This window comes from Rutilus rutilus, assembly GCF_951802725.1.
Source record: "Rutilus rutilus genome assembly, chromosome: 1".
Lineage (NCBI taxonomy): Eukaryota > Metazoa > Chordata > Actinopteri > Cypriniformes > Leuciscidae > Rutilus > Rutilus rutilus.
In genome coordinates this window covers 46,588,657-46,603,395 of record NC_140209.1, presented here as the reverse complement: position 1 = coordinate 46,603,395, position 14,739 = coordinate 46,588,657, and the positions used below count along the sequence as shown (strand labels likewise).

General features: G+C 37.2%; 2 protein-coding genes and 1 long non-coding RNA gene across 3 annotated transcripts; 1 reads left to right on the top strand and 2 right to left on the bottom strand.

Annotated features, from left to right (window-relative positions):
• Positions 1-4,049: 4,049 nt before the first annotated feature.
• Positions 4,050-7,275, bottom strand: LOC311306669 (coenzyme Q-binding protein COQ10 homolog, mitochondrial). The gene is made up of 5 exons (XM_084435196.1): positions 6,921-7,275; positions 5,939-6,091; positions 5,641-5,833; positions 5,302-5,403; positions 4,050-4,592 (listed from the first exon to the last, which is right to left on the bottom strand). The coding sequence occupies exons 1-5, from the start codon at positions 7,016-7,018 to the stop codon at positions 4,434-4,436; spliced, it is 705 nt and encodes a 234-aa protein (XP_084291322.1). The 5' UTR covers positions 7,019-7,275; the 3' UTR covers positions 4,050-4,433.
• A 2,911-nt stretch (positions 7,276-10,186) lies between these two features.
• hsd17b1 (hydroxysteroid (17-beta) dehydrogenase 1) lies at positions 10,187-13,098 on the bottom strand (the record flags this gene model as incomplete). Its single annotated transcript, XM_084419468.1, has 6 exons — positions 10,187-10,557; positions 11,316-11,496; positions 11,621-11,714; positions 12,319-12,498; positions 12,680-12,841; positions 13,002-13,098. The coding sequence occupies 6 exons, from the start codon at positions 13,096-13,098 to the stop codon at positions 10,390-10,392; spliced, it is 882 nt and encodes a 293-aa protein (XP_084275594.1). The 3' UTR covers positions 10,187-10,389.
• On the top strand, positions 10,341-13,837 carry LOC311297259. Its single transcript, XR_014628788.1, has 5 exons — positions 10,341-10,468; positions 12,386-12,831; positions 12,998-13,153; positions 13,267-13,313; positions 13,704-13,837. It is a non-coding gene; the product is annotated as an uncharacterized lncRNA (long non-coding RNA).
• The last annotated feature ends 902 nt before the right edge of the window (positions 13,838-14,739 follow it).

Genomic DNA, 14,739 nt, shown 5'->3' with positions numbered 1-14,739 from the left:
AAGTTCTTATAAGTTAACAGAACAGATAATTCTAGCAGTATCCGAAAATGGTATTCTGTTTTTTACGCAATTGAGACAATATCTTTGACAAGCATTAAGCTGGTTCAAATCATACTTATCTGACCGCTACCATTTTGTCTATTTAAATGAAGAAAAATCGATCATAACTCCAGTAAACTATGGAGTGCCGCAGGGATCTGTGTTAGGCCCTCTGTTATTCTCAGTATATATGATGCCACTTGGAAATATTATAAGGAAACATGGAATTAGTTTCCATTGTTATGCTGATGACACTCAAATATATATTTCATCACGGCCAGATGAAAACGCTAATTTATCCAAATTGACAGAGTGTGTTAAAGATATAAAAGATTGGATGACGCGTAATTTTCTTTTATTAAATCCAGACAAGACAGAGGTATTACTTATCGGTTAAAAAAAACGCCCACAAAACCTTTCACAATACAACTTTTAACATCGTAGGATGTCCTGTTACTTTATCCTCTACAGTAAAAGACCTGGGTGTTATACTCGATTGCAACCTGTCTTTCGAAAATCATATTTCGTATGTTACAAAAACAGCCTTTTTCCACCTTAGAAACATTGCTAAGCTACGTAATATGGTATCAGTTTCTGATGCAGAAAAGTTAGTTCATGCATTCATGACCTAGAGCAGGGATAGGCAACTCCGGTCCTGGAGGGCCACTGTCCTGCAGAGTTTAGCTCCAACCCTAATTAAACACACCTGAACAAGGCAATCAATGTTTCAGGATTACTAGATAGATACAGGCAGGTGAGTTTTTATCAGGGCTGAAGCTAAACTCTGCAGGACAGTGGCCCTCCAGGACCGAAGTTGCCTATCCCTGACCTAGAGACTAGATTACTGTAATGCTTTATTAGCCGGTTGTCCTGCATCCTCAATAAACAAGCTACAGTTAGTCCAAAATGCCGCCGCTAGAGTTCTTACTAGATCAAGAAAATATGATCATATAACACCGATTTTATCATCACTGCATTGGTTACCTATAAAGTTCCGTATTAATTACAAGGTATTGCTACTGACTTATAAAGCCCTAAACGGCTTAGCTCCAGTCTATTTAACGGATCTTCTATCGCCCTATAATCCATCGCGCTCTTTAAGATCACTAAATTCAAGGCTTTTGGTCACACCTAGGATATCCAGATCCACCAAAGGAGGGAGAGCATTTTCACATTTAGCCCCAAAACTCTGGAATAGCCTTCCTGATACTGTTCGTTGCTCAGACTCGCTCTCCCAGTTTAAAACTAGATTAAAGTCGCATCTCTTCAGCCAGGCATTCATATAATATTTTTAATCTTACAGTTCAAACTACAATCCGGCCTCTAGTTCATAAACGCCAGAGGAGAACTGGCCCCCGACTGAGCCTGGGTTCTCCCAAGGTTTTTTTTTCCTCCATTAGGTCACCTGATGGAGTTTCAGGTCACTTGATGGAGTTTTTCGGTTCCTTGCCACTGTTGCCTTTGGCTTGCTCAGTTGGAGATATTTTGGGGATATTTAATTTCCACTAGAAACAAACCTTGTTGTATTATTTTAATTTAATACTGTGAAGCTGCTTTGATACAATCTGTATTGTGAAAAGCGCTATACAAATATACTTGACTTGACTTGACATGCTTTGTTCTAAGGATCACAGTTAAATCATAAATTCAGGAAGGACTCTTCTCATCTGGGACTTTTTCCTGGAGACTGTTCCTTTAGCATGGTCACATGCATCTCATAAGAATAATAAACAACCCCTGCAAGCATATTTCGATAAAACATAGGCGATATAATAATTTCCCTTCTAGGCTGAGATTTTGTCAGGACTTCAATGGAACAGAACATGAAAACTATATCCGCATAGAGCACTGATAGAAACTACTACACAATTCACTGTCCTAGTTTAGCATATAGTGACCAATGGTGCTATACATCCTATAAAGAATTACACATGCTAAGTGTCCATATGTGCCAGTGGAAACATTTTTGACCTTCATGATCTTAGACACAGTTAGACATCATAAGAATAAAGTTCAAACCGACAATTCTCTTTTTACAAAATATTACTCTTGGTTAATTTTGGTTGTATGAGTTAAGTACAAAACAAGTACATATTTATTCTCTGACTGGAAGCCAGGCTAAATGAGTAAAAGCTGTTACTGCACTCCTGACATGGGGTCAGACCATCAGTCACCTCTCAGATACCAAATACAGACATTACCTGTAACAGAAATACTACAATAGATACACTGGTTTTAAGAAAACTATGATTTCCCAATTAATAAAACAATACAAGAAGAGCGATTGTAAATCCCTTTCCAATTGTCCAATTGTATTTTTCTTAGGCCACCTTTTAGCCATTAGAATGTCAGACTCATAGGCTTCAAAAATCTGTTTTTCAAACTTGTACACAAGCTCTGATTAAGATTTCTTGAAATAAATGTAAAGCATCCACAATAAATATATTTAATTGCACATTTTGGCTGTGGACATGAATGATACCTCAAATCATTAAGGCATATTGAGGACAGGTGTGCTTTTACTTTTCTAACAGAGAGTGAGAGAGGGTCCTGGAGTGACCCAAACCATATCAGAATATCATCATCATCATCATCATCATCATCATCTTACAGCTGCATTGGACATTTTTAACACAACTTGGCATCATGATTATGACAAGAACCTTACATTTTCTTCAGAAAGTGTAAAAATCTAGTTTTAAGTAACTGATATGAAATGATATTTACATGGGCGAAATGGCTACTTTAACCACACAGAACTGGCAGTAAATATACAGAGATACCGGCCCTGAACGAGTCATGATCTACAAGCTCGGCTATCATATGACTTAATTACTCTGCAGTTTGTTCCAGGCAGCCTCTGAATCAAATAGCAAAATAATACACAAATTTACTTGTTTTGCATTCTGCATGCATTATAATGCATTGTTTGAGTAGAATTTCTTCCATAACTTGAATACAATTAAGGTCGAATTAAAGATATAGACTGGTTTATCTTCTAACTCTGGCATTGCATGGAACAACAAAAGCTATAGCTGGAAATGCAGCATCATGACTAGCAATGTGACATTTGACATATATATAGACAGAACAAAAAACTGTCAGTCTGACTCTTGTTGGAAACATTTTCAGTGTGTGTAAGAACCTCTTTAAAGGAAATATTTCCACTCTAAAGGCGGTGCTATCAGCTCATCTGTGATTGGTCAACACACCGAAGAAACCGGAGGAAATTGGCTGGTTAGAAAGAATGGGATGTGGTCTCTGCTTGCATCCGGGGTTTATGTAAGTGATCCTGAAATCATGTGAGTTTCTTGGAACGTCTTCAAGACTTCACACTGAAAGAGCATTTTGAACATGATACTGTGAGACACATAATGCCGAGATAAAGTGTAAAATAGTTGCACCCATCAGGCACATAGAGTAGTGACGTCATCTAAAGGAGAGAAAGGTACACACCTTACACATGAACAGGAAGTGATGCATACCTATTATGTCATGTCTTGTAGTGTGTCCTCCTGTGTTACTTACATTTTGTAAAGCAACCTACTAAAAAATATCGACTGTGCTGGCCATGTTAAAGGGATAGTTCACCCCAAAATGAAAACTGTCATCATTTACTCACCCTCAAATTGTTCCAAACCTGTACGAGTTTTTTTTCTGCTGAACACAAAAGAAGATATTTTAAAGAATGTTGGTAATCAAACAGTTGACGGTAACCATTCACTCCCAAAGTATTTTTTCCTACTATGGAAGTCGATGGCTACCGTCAACTGTTCGATTACCAACATTCATCAAAAATATCTTCCTTTGTGTTCAGCAGAAGACATAGGCTCATACAGGTTTGGAACAACATGAGGTTGAGTAAATGATGAAAGAATTTTTATTTTTGGGTAAACTATCCCTTTAAGATTTTAAGGTTTATTTTTGTAACTCTTGTGGTATTTTTTTAAAGGATTAACTTTGGATGACTGTGGTGTTGTGTATTTCTGACGGCACATGAAAAAACAGGATTAAGAAAATATTTGGCTTTATTACAAGTCTGGAAAAAGTGCACTGAATAATCATTTAGAGCTGATTTTTTGGTCCCTTTGGTCAACCATATGAACATAATGATCATAAATATGAAAAAGCATCCTTCCTCAACACTTTTTACTGCAATCATCTTCCTCTTTCATTCCACTGATATAAATTATACACACACGCACATCTCAATAAATTATAACTCTTATGGTTTAAATAAATAGGCTTTTCAAACACAAGACAAAAATCTGCGCGGGCATTAACTGTCCAAAATCCAACAAACTGGATTAAAAAGAGGAGCAGTTCTTCTCCAGAACTGACACATTGTAACAATGTATGTGGTTGTAATGTAACTCCTTGTGTCTACTGCGTTCTCAGGTTGCTCTTTTGAGTGAAGTCTGCTGTCGATGGACGCCGGTGCTGTAAAGTTTGTTTGCTCGTTTCTCAAAAGCGTTGACCATCTGTTTGACCACCTCGTCGAAAAATACTGTCGCTAATTGTGAGTGGAGCAGAGATTTGAACTCGAATGACACCTAGAGAGGGGGAACAAAGGTTTTTGGGTAAAATTAGCACAATTTGCAAAAATGAATTCATGTAATTGTATGATTTGAAATAGCATGCTTTTTTATTTACTTTATTCAACATGGGCTTTGTACCAGTGCCATTGAGATATTTTGAATTCGTTATTATCTTTATGTAACTGTCGTAGGCCAGTAAAAGCTGTGCGTGTAAACCTTACTCCCCTGGCCTCAAGATTAAGGTTACGTTTTTTTGTCTATATCGTTTTTTTAATTTTTATTTAAGTTTTAGTAACAAAAATGTTTTTTCATGGTTTTAGTTTGTATATAACATAATAATCCTGCTTTGTACTGATGCTAACATTCATTCAGTTTTGATTCTTCTTAAATGGGTCCTCCTGTAATCTCCCAAATCCCTGTCGCTTTCCTGTGATGTCCATCGCACCATGTCTAATCCGGTGACATTTAGGTCATATAATTCCCTCCAGCACTTGAATAGTTATCATGCCTGTCTTCGTTACTGGCTATTTAAGGAGAACCGGAAAGGCAACCCACATGTGGTAAAAATAGCCACCAATCTGGTCTAATTACTTCTGCTCACTTTCTGTTCACAACAGGAATTATTGGATTAAACCACTAAAGAGGAGGAACAGGAGTAAAGGAAGTGTCAAACTGATGAATGTAGATTGTAAAAGTGTCTGTTTTTGCCGGTTGCACTACTTACAAAGAACTCCACATTGCATGATTCGGCTTGGCCTGCAGCTCCAGGAGTGAATCGCCACAATGTCTCAAGGTGATTGAAGAGTGTCCCGTCTGTACACAGCGCCTGAAACACATGCACACACTTCAGACAGACAGCCACAGACAGCTTACTTGGCCAATATGTAAGCTGATCCTATGATGCATGGACATGCTGAAGGCTTAAGTCAGATTTACCCTTGTTAAATGAGTATCGCTTAATCTAAAGAAATCTAGTTCCAAATCACTACCACTTTTTGTTAAAACAAGAATAATGTCTTCCATTCGCAATTGAAACAGCTTTCTAATTTTTAAATAGACTCACTCGGACTTGGTGGTTCGGGATGACTGTGACCTCAGAGGTGTAGCGTTCTACGATCGGGGGGAACCCGATTTCAAGTTGAGCTTGCATGTCCCCGTTCCGCCCTCTCGTGACCTTTGACTTCTTGCACCAAGGCACAAACTGCTGGTACTGGTCCACACTGGAAACAACGTTGTACATCTGCTCGGGTGAGTAACTGGAGGGAAAATGAACTTGCGTTACCAAAGATATTGTTAAATGAAAATGAATTTGGATTAAAAGTGAAGATTTTATGGTTTTATATCTAGTGGTGTCTACGTACCCAACGCTTCTGCTCTCTAAGTACTCCATTCTCCGTGTTATGAGGTGGGCTGATAAGTTAATGAAGCTCCGGGTGGGCACCACTTGAGAAGAAGCTGAAGGAGGAGGTAAACTCACCCGTCGCGCTGCTAAGATGCCACATGAGCTCAAATGTCTACAGAAGAAACATAAACAGTTATTCACTTAACAAAATTAGAATACATTGTCCTGTCTAAAGGGTTGCACTATGACACTTGCATGTTGACTGGTTTGTTCTCTACAAATACGTTGTGACGCAGTGTTTTTCTGTGATTTTGACAATTTCTGTGTTGACCCGGTAAAATGACGTACATTCTAGTAAATAGTAAAGAGTAGACGATCAATACAGGTAACCCTGTTTGTCAGTTGCATAACTTGCATTGAATGGCACGCAGCCAGCAGCGCGCGCACTGGCACTGCATTATTCAAAAGATGAACGCGCTTCGCTTTCAGGATTTTTTTATTATTCAAATCTTTCAAAAGCAAAATGTATATACTGGATGAAAGCTTTATGATATATTTACGATACAGCACCAGGGATATTTGCCACAAATACTAGCTATATCGTTTTTTGTTCTGGTACTCTTGGTACTTTTCCCTCACAGCACTTTCAGTTTCACCGTCTCGTGACTTCTCGCTCCCCTGCTGAGTTATTTTACAACAGTACTAGCTGCTCTTCTGCTTTGTTCAACATTCCCACGCAATTGACAACAACTTACAACATAGTCGCTCAATTCAACAGGTTTTCACCACGGCAACCATTTAAAATAAACACAATATTATTTATTTTAAAATATGTTGTAACAAACCAAAATGAGTTTGGGCTATTTTCTGTTATATTACGCGTTCTTCAGATAGCTTTTTTTGTGTGATGTTTAGGTGTAATAAATAATTTGTGTATAAATAGTTTTTACATTGCAGTTAGTGTAGTAGCCTACATGTTCAGTGATGCGCTTTTAACTTACCTGAGGGAGCAGCTGGAGTTTCTCCTCATGACATCGCACGACTGTCTTTCCGACATCTCCAGAGCCCGGAGTAGAAGCGAAGTGGACTTTTTTGCCATTTGTGCTATTCGAAGCTTGTGAAATCACTGAAACTATTCAAAAAGTGCTCTGCGCAATGCTAACTGTGTCGATGGTCGTAATAACCGGCGGCTCAGCTGTAGGCTAACTGAGCGATAGTGGAGAGGTTTACTATTAAGGGCAGAGCTGTAGAGTGACGCACTGAGAGGGGAGGAGTGGAGACTCCCGCAGGTGCTTAGTCGATTATGAAGTCATTCACCTTCAGGGGTTTCACTCTGGCGAGACGGCAGTCTGGAACAAGCTTTAGGACAGTGGTTCTCAACCTTTTTGACTCCAAAGCCCTCAATTGTTCACAACAACATTTGCCCTCGTGGCATTTAAGATGTTTGTGATTTACTAGATAAAAAGATGAAAGATAAAGATGTTTAAACATTTTGGTTCACATTTTCTACACAATATTTTAGAGCTTAGCATATCTAGAAAAATGTAAAGGCCTATGAATAAAATGTATAAAAATGCCCATGGAGTTATGAGATCTTGAAATTACACTATTAAAAATCAAACTCAAATATATAGGCTAGTACTAGTAGGCTAGTTGCAGGTTTTCCAAGACTATGTTGGAAACCAGATGTTGTGAGAGTGAACAAATAAAAAAAATCGATATAGCCTACTACACCAATATATTAAAAGGAAAGGCAATCATAGTTTCCACTTCTTGCTGACTTCAAATAATTTTAAGTCGTCTTGAGGCCCCCTTGGAAGTTTGTTGAGGCCCCCTGTTTGAGAATCACTGCTTTATGGTGAGCAGAGAACCAATGGCATACAACAACAGTCTCCCTTCTCCTGAATTGTTTTCGTTGTGTTCTATAACTAAATACCTAAACATTAAATTCAATCATTATCTTTTTTTGTATGTGATCATTGCCATCAAATATGTTTTACAGAGAATATGGGCCATAACCTGTCTAGAACAGAGGCAACAGGATCTAAACAACTGGAGGGGAGGAATCACGCGCTTCAGCCTCAGCCTGACCCAACATGTCATTAACCCATGAAGAGGAACAGAAATAATCCTGATAAGGCAGATTCAGTAAGTCACCGCCTTTGGAATTAAGGTAACGTCACAGAAAGGCTTAAATGTTAACTTTTCAGTCAGTACAGGATTGCAAAGTGCAGCTTATTCGTGTTGTGTAATAACTAGAACGTCAAACTAGAACTAGAATTTGGTCTCTCAGAGTCAGATCAGAGTCCACAATTTCAGGTGAGTTGGCGCTCATGGCAAAGACAGTCAATGATATTTGTACTTTATCAGCCTAGTGCCGAGAGGAGCAGTGTGTGTGTGTGAATGTGATATAGAGAGTTATGTTAGCACTGAATGCTCTAAACACTTGGTCATTATTTGGCTTTTATCGGGAACACACATTGTATACTGCTTTATAACAAAGAAATGCTCAAGATTAAACAGTTGCTAAAATGGCCCGGCTGCTAAAATTTTATATCTATATTTATTTCACAGGGTCAGATATCAGTCTTATTTTCTTACCAGGCCAAGAAAGTTCAACGTATTCTGTTGGTATTATTCCACTTATTGAAACTGAAATATATTATGACCTTAAACAAAAGGGTCACTCCTTCGATTTATTTCAAACCCATGAACTATTCCCACATGCATCGCAATGGCTTATCCTTGCATTAAGTGGCTTAAGTTGGTTATGTGACTGTCCCACCAAAACCGATCTCTCGTATTAGATCTAATCCCGTTCTACAGTCCCTGATCAGAGTCCCTAAGGAAGATCGGCTATAGTTAGGATACTGTGGCACGCAAATTTGTACATCAGTGTGTGCATGTTACTGCACCGTATCAATGAACAATCTCATCTTCCTTCCTTCTAGGGCAAAGGAAAGGTAGTTTGCAAAGTATCACACAATGTCTTCATAACTGACTTAGCTTAGGTTAAGAATATAGAATATATATATATATATATATATGTATATATATTGTTACGTCCATAGGGACATAAGTTATTCTGTCTTGTATGATTTAATTAACAATTGTGTTTACTGTGTGTGTGTGTAGACTGTGATCTTGTCTCTTTTACTCCTCCTGCTCTCTCTGCTTGGCAGGCTAATGAGTGCCACCTGACTCCTGTTTTGAGCTCGTTAGCTGGAGTATAAAGGAACCCCCAAGATCTGCAGTCTGGGGAGAGAGGCTGAGGTGTTCCATTGTTGCGCCTGCCAGCTTCCAGTTTCAGTGTTGTGATTTAAGCTGCTGTTTCAACTCTTGTCTACCTAAGTGTTTGTTGAGTGCTTTACCTATAGTGTTAAGGTGAAGTTATTTAAGCTGTTGTTTAAACTCTTGTCTACCTAAGTGTTTGTTGAGTGCTTTACCTATAGTGTTAAGGTGAAGTTATTGAGAGTAGCAGAGTGTCTCAGTTTTATTTAATTTTTTTTTAAACTGCTTAAGTGGAATATTTTTCTTGTAGGGAGGTGGATGTCATTTATTTTAGAAATTACCTTTTTTCTCCTGTGTTTGAGTTAGAGAGGAAGTCAGGGAAGTATCTGTTTTCTTTTTCTTTTATTTTGATAGGGAAGTTATTTCTTAACCTTAGTTAGAGGAACTTTTTGTTTATTGTTTTGACCTTTCCCCTCCTGAAGCCTTAAGTATTTTTTTCTACATTCTGTTAAATAAAATATCTCTGTTTGCTTGCTCAAACTGGTGTTACTGAGCTTTCTTGTGTGTCAGCCCTGGAACTTGGAGACGGCAGTTCTCTCAGTCTCTCCCCACTGTTTATTTGTTACACCCCTTTCACCCCTAGATCTTTTTTTTTTTTTTTTTTTAAGGGCTACGTAAAAAAATAAATAAATATGTATGTGTGTGTATATATGTATATATGTATATATATATATATATATATATATATATATATATATATATTCATTCTGTAGGTGTAAGGCTTCTGTGAGCCTGTGATATGTTGGGCATCAGTGACGTCTGCATGTGACGATCAAGATCAGTGTCCTTGAATGATACGCTCACATTATAGAGAAAAATATTGACCTTGCGCAGACTCGCTGTTCTCTGATTCTAGTAAACAAAAAGTGTGAAACACTAACAGATTTAGGTGAGAGGGGCAGACAGCACTGACCTCTGTACAGAATTTCAACTCAAGGGCTGGGCTGGGGCATAGAGAAGAACACAGACTAGTAGACAAAATACCCAAAGCTTTTATTTTCACTGGCTCTGTTGTACAAATCAGTTATTCGGAGTATGTTAGTGATTCGAGCATAAAGTGCCAGCAGAAACACTTCAGTTTCAGTTGAATGCTTAATATATCAAAACTTTTACATTGTAAATTTACTGTTTTTCATAGTTGAGGGCTTTATAAAAAGAATCGTATAGGACGTATTAGCATCATATCTTTGGATCTGTATCGGGTGCAGAGAAGATGAGTTTGCTCATTGCCCGGATGTACTGAGAGCCATCCATGGAGGTGAGTTTCAGGCTGCTCATGGGGAGTAGGGCTCTGTTAGTGTAATATCTGAGGAATGGAGTCGGTGCTTCAATTGCCTCCAGATATACCTAAATGTAGAATTAAGAGCAGGATGGAATATGTTAAAATGGTCACGGCAATATATTTGATATATAGAATATCTTATAAAACAATGGGTAAATAGCTAATATATAGGATAAAATGGGGGAAGATGCTCCCCAATTCGCATTTACTTTTAAATTGTAACATATTTAGATATAGACTGATGATGCATCAGCCAGTGTACATACATATATATATATATGCACACACACACACACACAAATGTTGATATTCAGATTTATACATTTCATTAACAAAAAAATATATTCAACATAATACATTGTCACAGATCACTATTTTCCCGACACAATATTAGATCAATTAACCTGTCTGTGTTTCGACAGACTAAATCTCAATTATGTTGACATTCAGATAAAATAATAATTACATGGTAAATGCACTAAGCGCTATATAAATGTAACAAATTATTATTATTATTATTGTAAAAAGGGCCTCATAGGATTTCAGTATATTTACTTTATTATATTACTTTAAGATTAATATTATTATTGATTTTTTCTTCGTATTGCTAGGCCAATTGCTTGTATATTACTTATAGACCTTTTTTTTTTCTTTTTTTTTTTTGTGTAAACTTTAAAATAATATTCAGGTAAGATTATAAAATAATTTAATCTCAAATCTATATTTATTTTAGCTCTGTCGGGTTTTGACTGCTAAATCAGACACAGTCCTCTTCACCCTCACTCAGAGGTTGACGGCTTGCTGCCAGTGCTGAATGTAGCACCTGTATGATGTCATCAGTATCCTGAGCCTCATTCTGGAACACAGACTGGCAGTGCTGCAGGTACTGATCGTACAGGCTGCGTGTGTGTGCGTCAACCTCCAGCGCCTCATCGCTGGCCTCAGTCCTCTTCAGGTTCATCAGGAAGTCTGTGTTGACTGGTCCACATTCAATCAGGCTCACACTGCAGCATGGGAGATGGACTTAGCAAACTGTATGGGTGCCTTAGCTATTTTATCTGAAGAACATTTAATAGGCAAAAAGGTTCTGTTTGATTATACAAGCACATTGTATAGTTATGCACTCACTGAATATTGAAGTGCTGGAGTAGAATAGCCAGGCTCTCACAAGCGCCCTCTACTGCAAATTTGCTAGCACAGTAGACCTCATTGAATGGTAAACCTGAGTTTCAGACAGAGAACATAAACTGTTATTTATTTATTTATTTAACCTCATTGGCAAGTTCTAGGGTTTTATTTCTTGTTGCAAGCAAAAAAAATCTTGCGGGATTTAAGCTTAAAACAAGAAAAAAAGCATTTTGCCGATGATGTACGAAAAATAAACGCTCCCAAGAGAGATCAATTATTTTACACAGTTTCGCTTCTTAGGAGGATGTTGCCTCCTTTGGCAGGCTCAGTTGGGGTTTAAAATACAAATTCCAGTTATATTATCAACTGCACTGACACTGTCAGATGTGAACAAAATTTGAACTGAATTGAGCTGGATAATGACTCATCTCCTGTAGAGCTGCTTTATATCTGAATTGAACTTGTTTAATAATTTATGAATTCTCCAATATTATCATCACTGTGTCAAAGCAGCTTCACAGTAATACACTGGAAAACAACAATCTGTATTATACAAAGTGCTGTATAAATAAACATGACAACTTGTCATTTTTCAGAAATGGAAAAACAAGAGAAATTCTGATTTAGAAAATAAATTTTGCAATGAATCGCTTTGCTTCGCTGAATGTTTTCCATCTCCAATCTCCATCCCCACTCACCCTGTAGTCCTCCCATGCTGCCTGTCACAAGGATTCGTCCATGTCTCTTTCTCTTCATGTCCGGTAGGAAGGTCTGTATGGTGCGAAGTGTGCCCAGCAGATTGACGTCCAGGATTCCACGTATAGTGTCCAGCGAGTGAGCTTCCAGAGGGCCCATCAGACCCACACCTGCATTACAAACTAACACAAAGATATTAGGAGGGAATCAATGGAATCATTTATCCCAAAGTCATTTGGTTAAAACATGGGGTTTATATAATATAAACCATGTAAGCACAGTGAAGTTCATGTGGACTTTTAACCTTAATCTTTATACACACCTTTTCCCTTTGAAAGGGCATTATGTCTTACGTTCTCTTACCCAGTATGTCAATTCTACCCTCTGCAACATTTCTTTTGGCATCAAGTATAGACTGCTGATCTGTCACATCCATCTGTAGTATGGCCATAGTGTCTTTATGCAGTCCTCTCACACTCTCCAACAGCCGTTGCTTCTTGTCCAGGTTCCGCATGGTAGCGTAAACTAAACAACATCAATAATCACTCGTACTTGTTTTAAACAATGATTGTAACTATATATAAAGCTCTCTTTCCACTAACGCTAATAGTAATTTTAGACATACATGTCAGTATAAACTATTAATGAACCACAGAAATGCATTGTTTTATGTTACATCAGTTACCTTTGTAGACTTTTGATGGATTTGATGCGAGATGCACAGCAAGGCTGAGCCCGATCCCTGAAGAGCATCCAGTAATGAGAACAACTTTCTGCTCCATTTGTGCAATAAAACATCAGTCCGCAACACCAGAGACGAGCGCTGCATTTGAAGTGGTCCGTCTTACTGCTTTGTCTCTGATTTAAATGTTTTAGCTTTCTCCGCTATCACAAGGCCAGCTTGGTGTAAACATTCTGGTTTCACACTCTTTTTTTTTTTTTTTGCTCAGCAGGTGCAACTTCGAATTGACACATACCGGACATGTCACCAGCTGTGGTAAATATTAAATAACATGATTCAGAAAATAAATATTCAGTAAATAACTCTTTTTTTTTTGAGAATGTTACATTTATGATGGGGGGATGGGGGTGGAATCAATCATTTATAGATCTTATATATTTTCAATGTTTTAACCCTTTCATGCAAGAATTATGATAATGTCCACTTGAGTGGACAGCATGCGTTTATGGTTTAAACTGAAGAGAAACTGTATTAAACATAACACAGTAATAACACAGTTATTGTCTGTATTTAACAAATCAGTCAATAAAATTATATAAAATCATGTGAAAACTATCAAATATATAAAAAAAATACATAAATGCGAAATATTGCAAATGCAATTTAACTTCATACAAGTTGAACTTGGCGTATCTTTGATATCAGAACATAGGACGTGATTCCATCAGAGACCAGACAGGCCTGTCAAAGTACAACTGTGGAAACCCAACTCAGATGCTCCCTCCAGTGTACCAGAGTATGTCAATTTACCCTTATTAGCTGATCATTCTGATTATGTGAAGATTATGTATCAAGATGGACACATTTCAGCTCTTCTCTGAGAAAACCTATCGATCAGATGTTTTCAATCGCATTACGGGTAACGCATTACAAGTAACATGCACAACGCAATCAGATTTTTTTAATGATCTGATTTTTATTAGATTTGTAATGGTAGCTAAATCAATATTTTTATTTGTTCAAATATATTTTTCATAAAGGAACATTTTCTTGGTGATTTTGACTGCTGTTAATTTCTCTTTCATCTATCTTCAGCTATGTAAAAAGGACTTTTCGAAATTGTAAATAAAATGATTATTGGAGTACGTTTTGCAAGAAAAAAATATTTTCAGATTTTCACAATTAATTTATTGTGTTGCTTGCTGTTTCTCTAATAAATTTTCAAATTTGCTAGCATCTCTGAGTGAATATTGCTTTACACTTCTTTTTTTTTACTGGAAACGGTGTTGATCATCTGTGTGTGTCTGGCTGTTGCATGATGTTATACTTGTCTGTGAAAATACTCACTAGTCCCTCTTAAGATAGGAAAATTTCATAAAGTTTATTTAGAGTAATATTTTCATTAACATGATTTGTCTTGCAGTCTGTAGTTTAGGGTGAGATTGAAACATTTTTTACCTTCATCTAACACCTCAAAAAAGACCCAATTTTTTTTTAAACACAATATAGCATTTCTTTTTTCATTTCTTCATTTCTTCATTATATCTTCACAATACATTACAACCAGGAACACAAAACACTAAGTTCAGTAAACTTGTTTGCAATCTGTTTAGGAACAGCGGCACCTTAAAAGGTAGAATGAACAGTCAAACTGAGTAAAGCCAACAGAACAAAATAACTCAGCTGAACTTGTATCAACAAATTAAAAAAGTGCATCATGTTTTATATTATCATTTCATAT

What these genes read in the sequence shown, in the direction of transcription:
- LOC311306669 (XM_084435196.1), bottom strand. Translation starts at nt 7,018, where the DNA reads ATGGCAAAAAAGTCCACTTCGCTTCTACTCCGGGCTCTGGAGATGTCG. An exon ending in TTAGAGAGCAGAAGCGTTGG is followed by an intron (nt 5,834 to 5,938) that starts GTACGTAGACAC and finishes TTTTCCCTCCAG; the next exon opens with TTACTCACCCGAGCAGATGT. An exon ending in TCCCGAACCACCAAGTCCGA is followed by an intron (nt 5,404 to 5,640) that starts GTGAGTCTATTT and finishes CATGTGTTTCAG; the next exon opens with GCGCTGTGTACAGACGGGAC.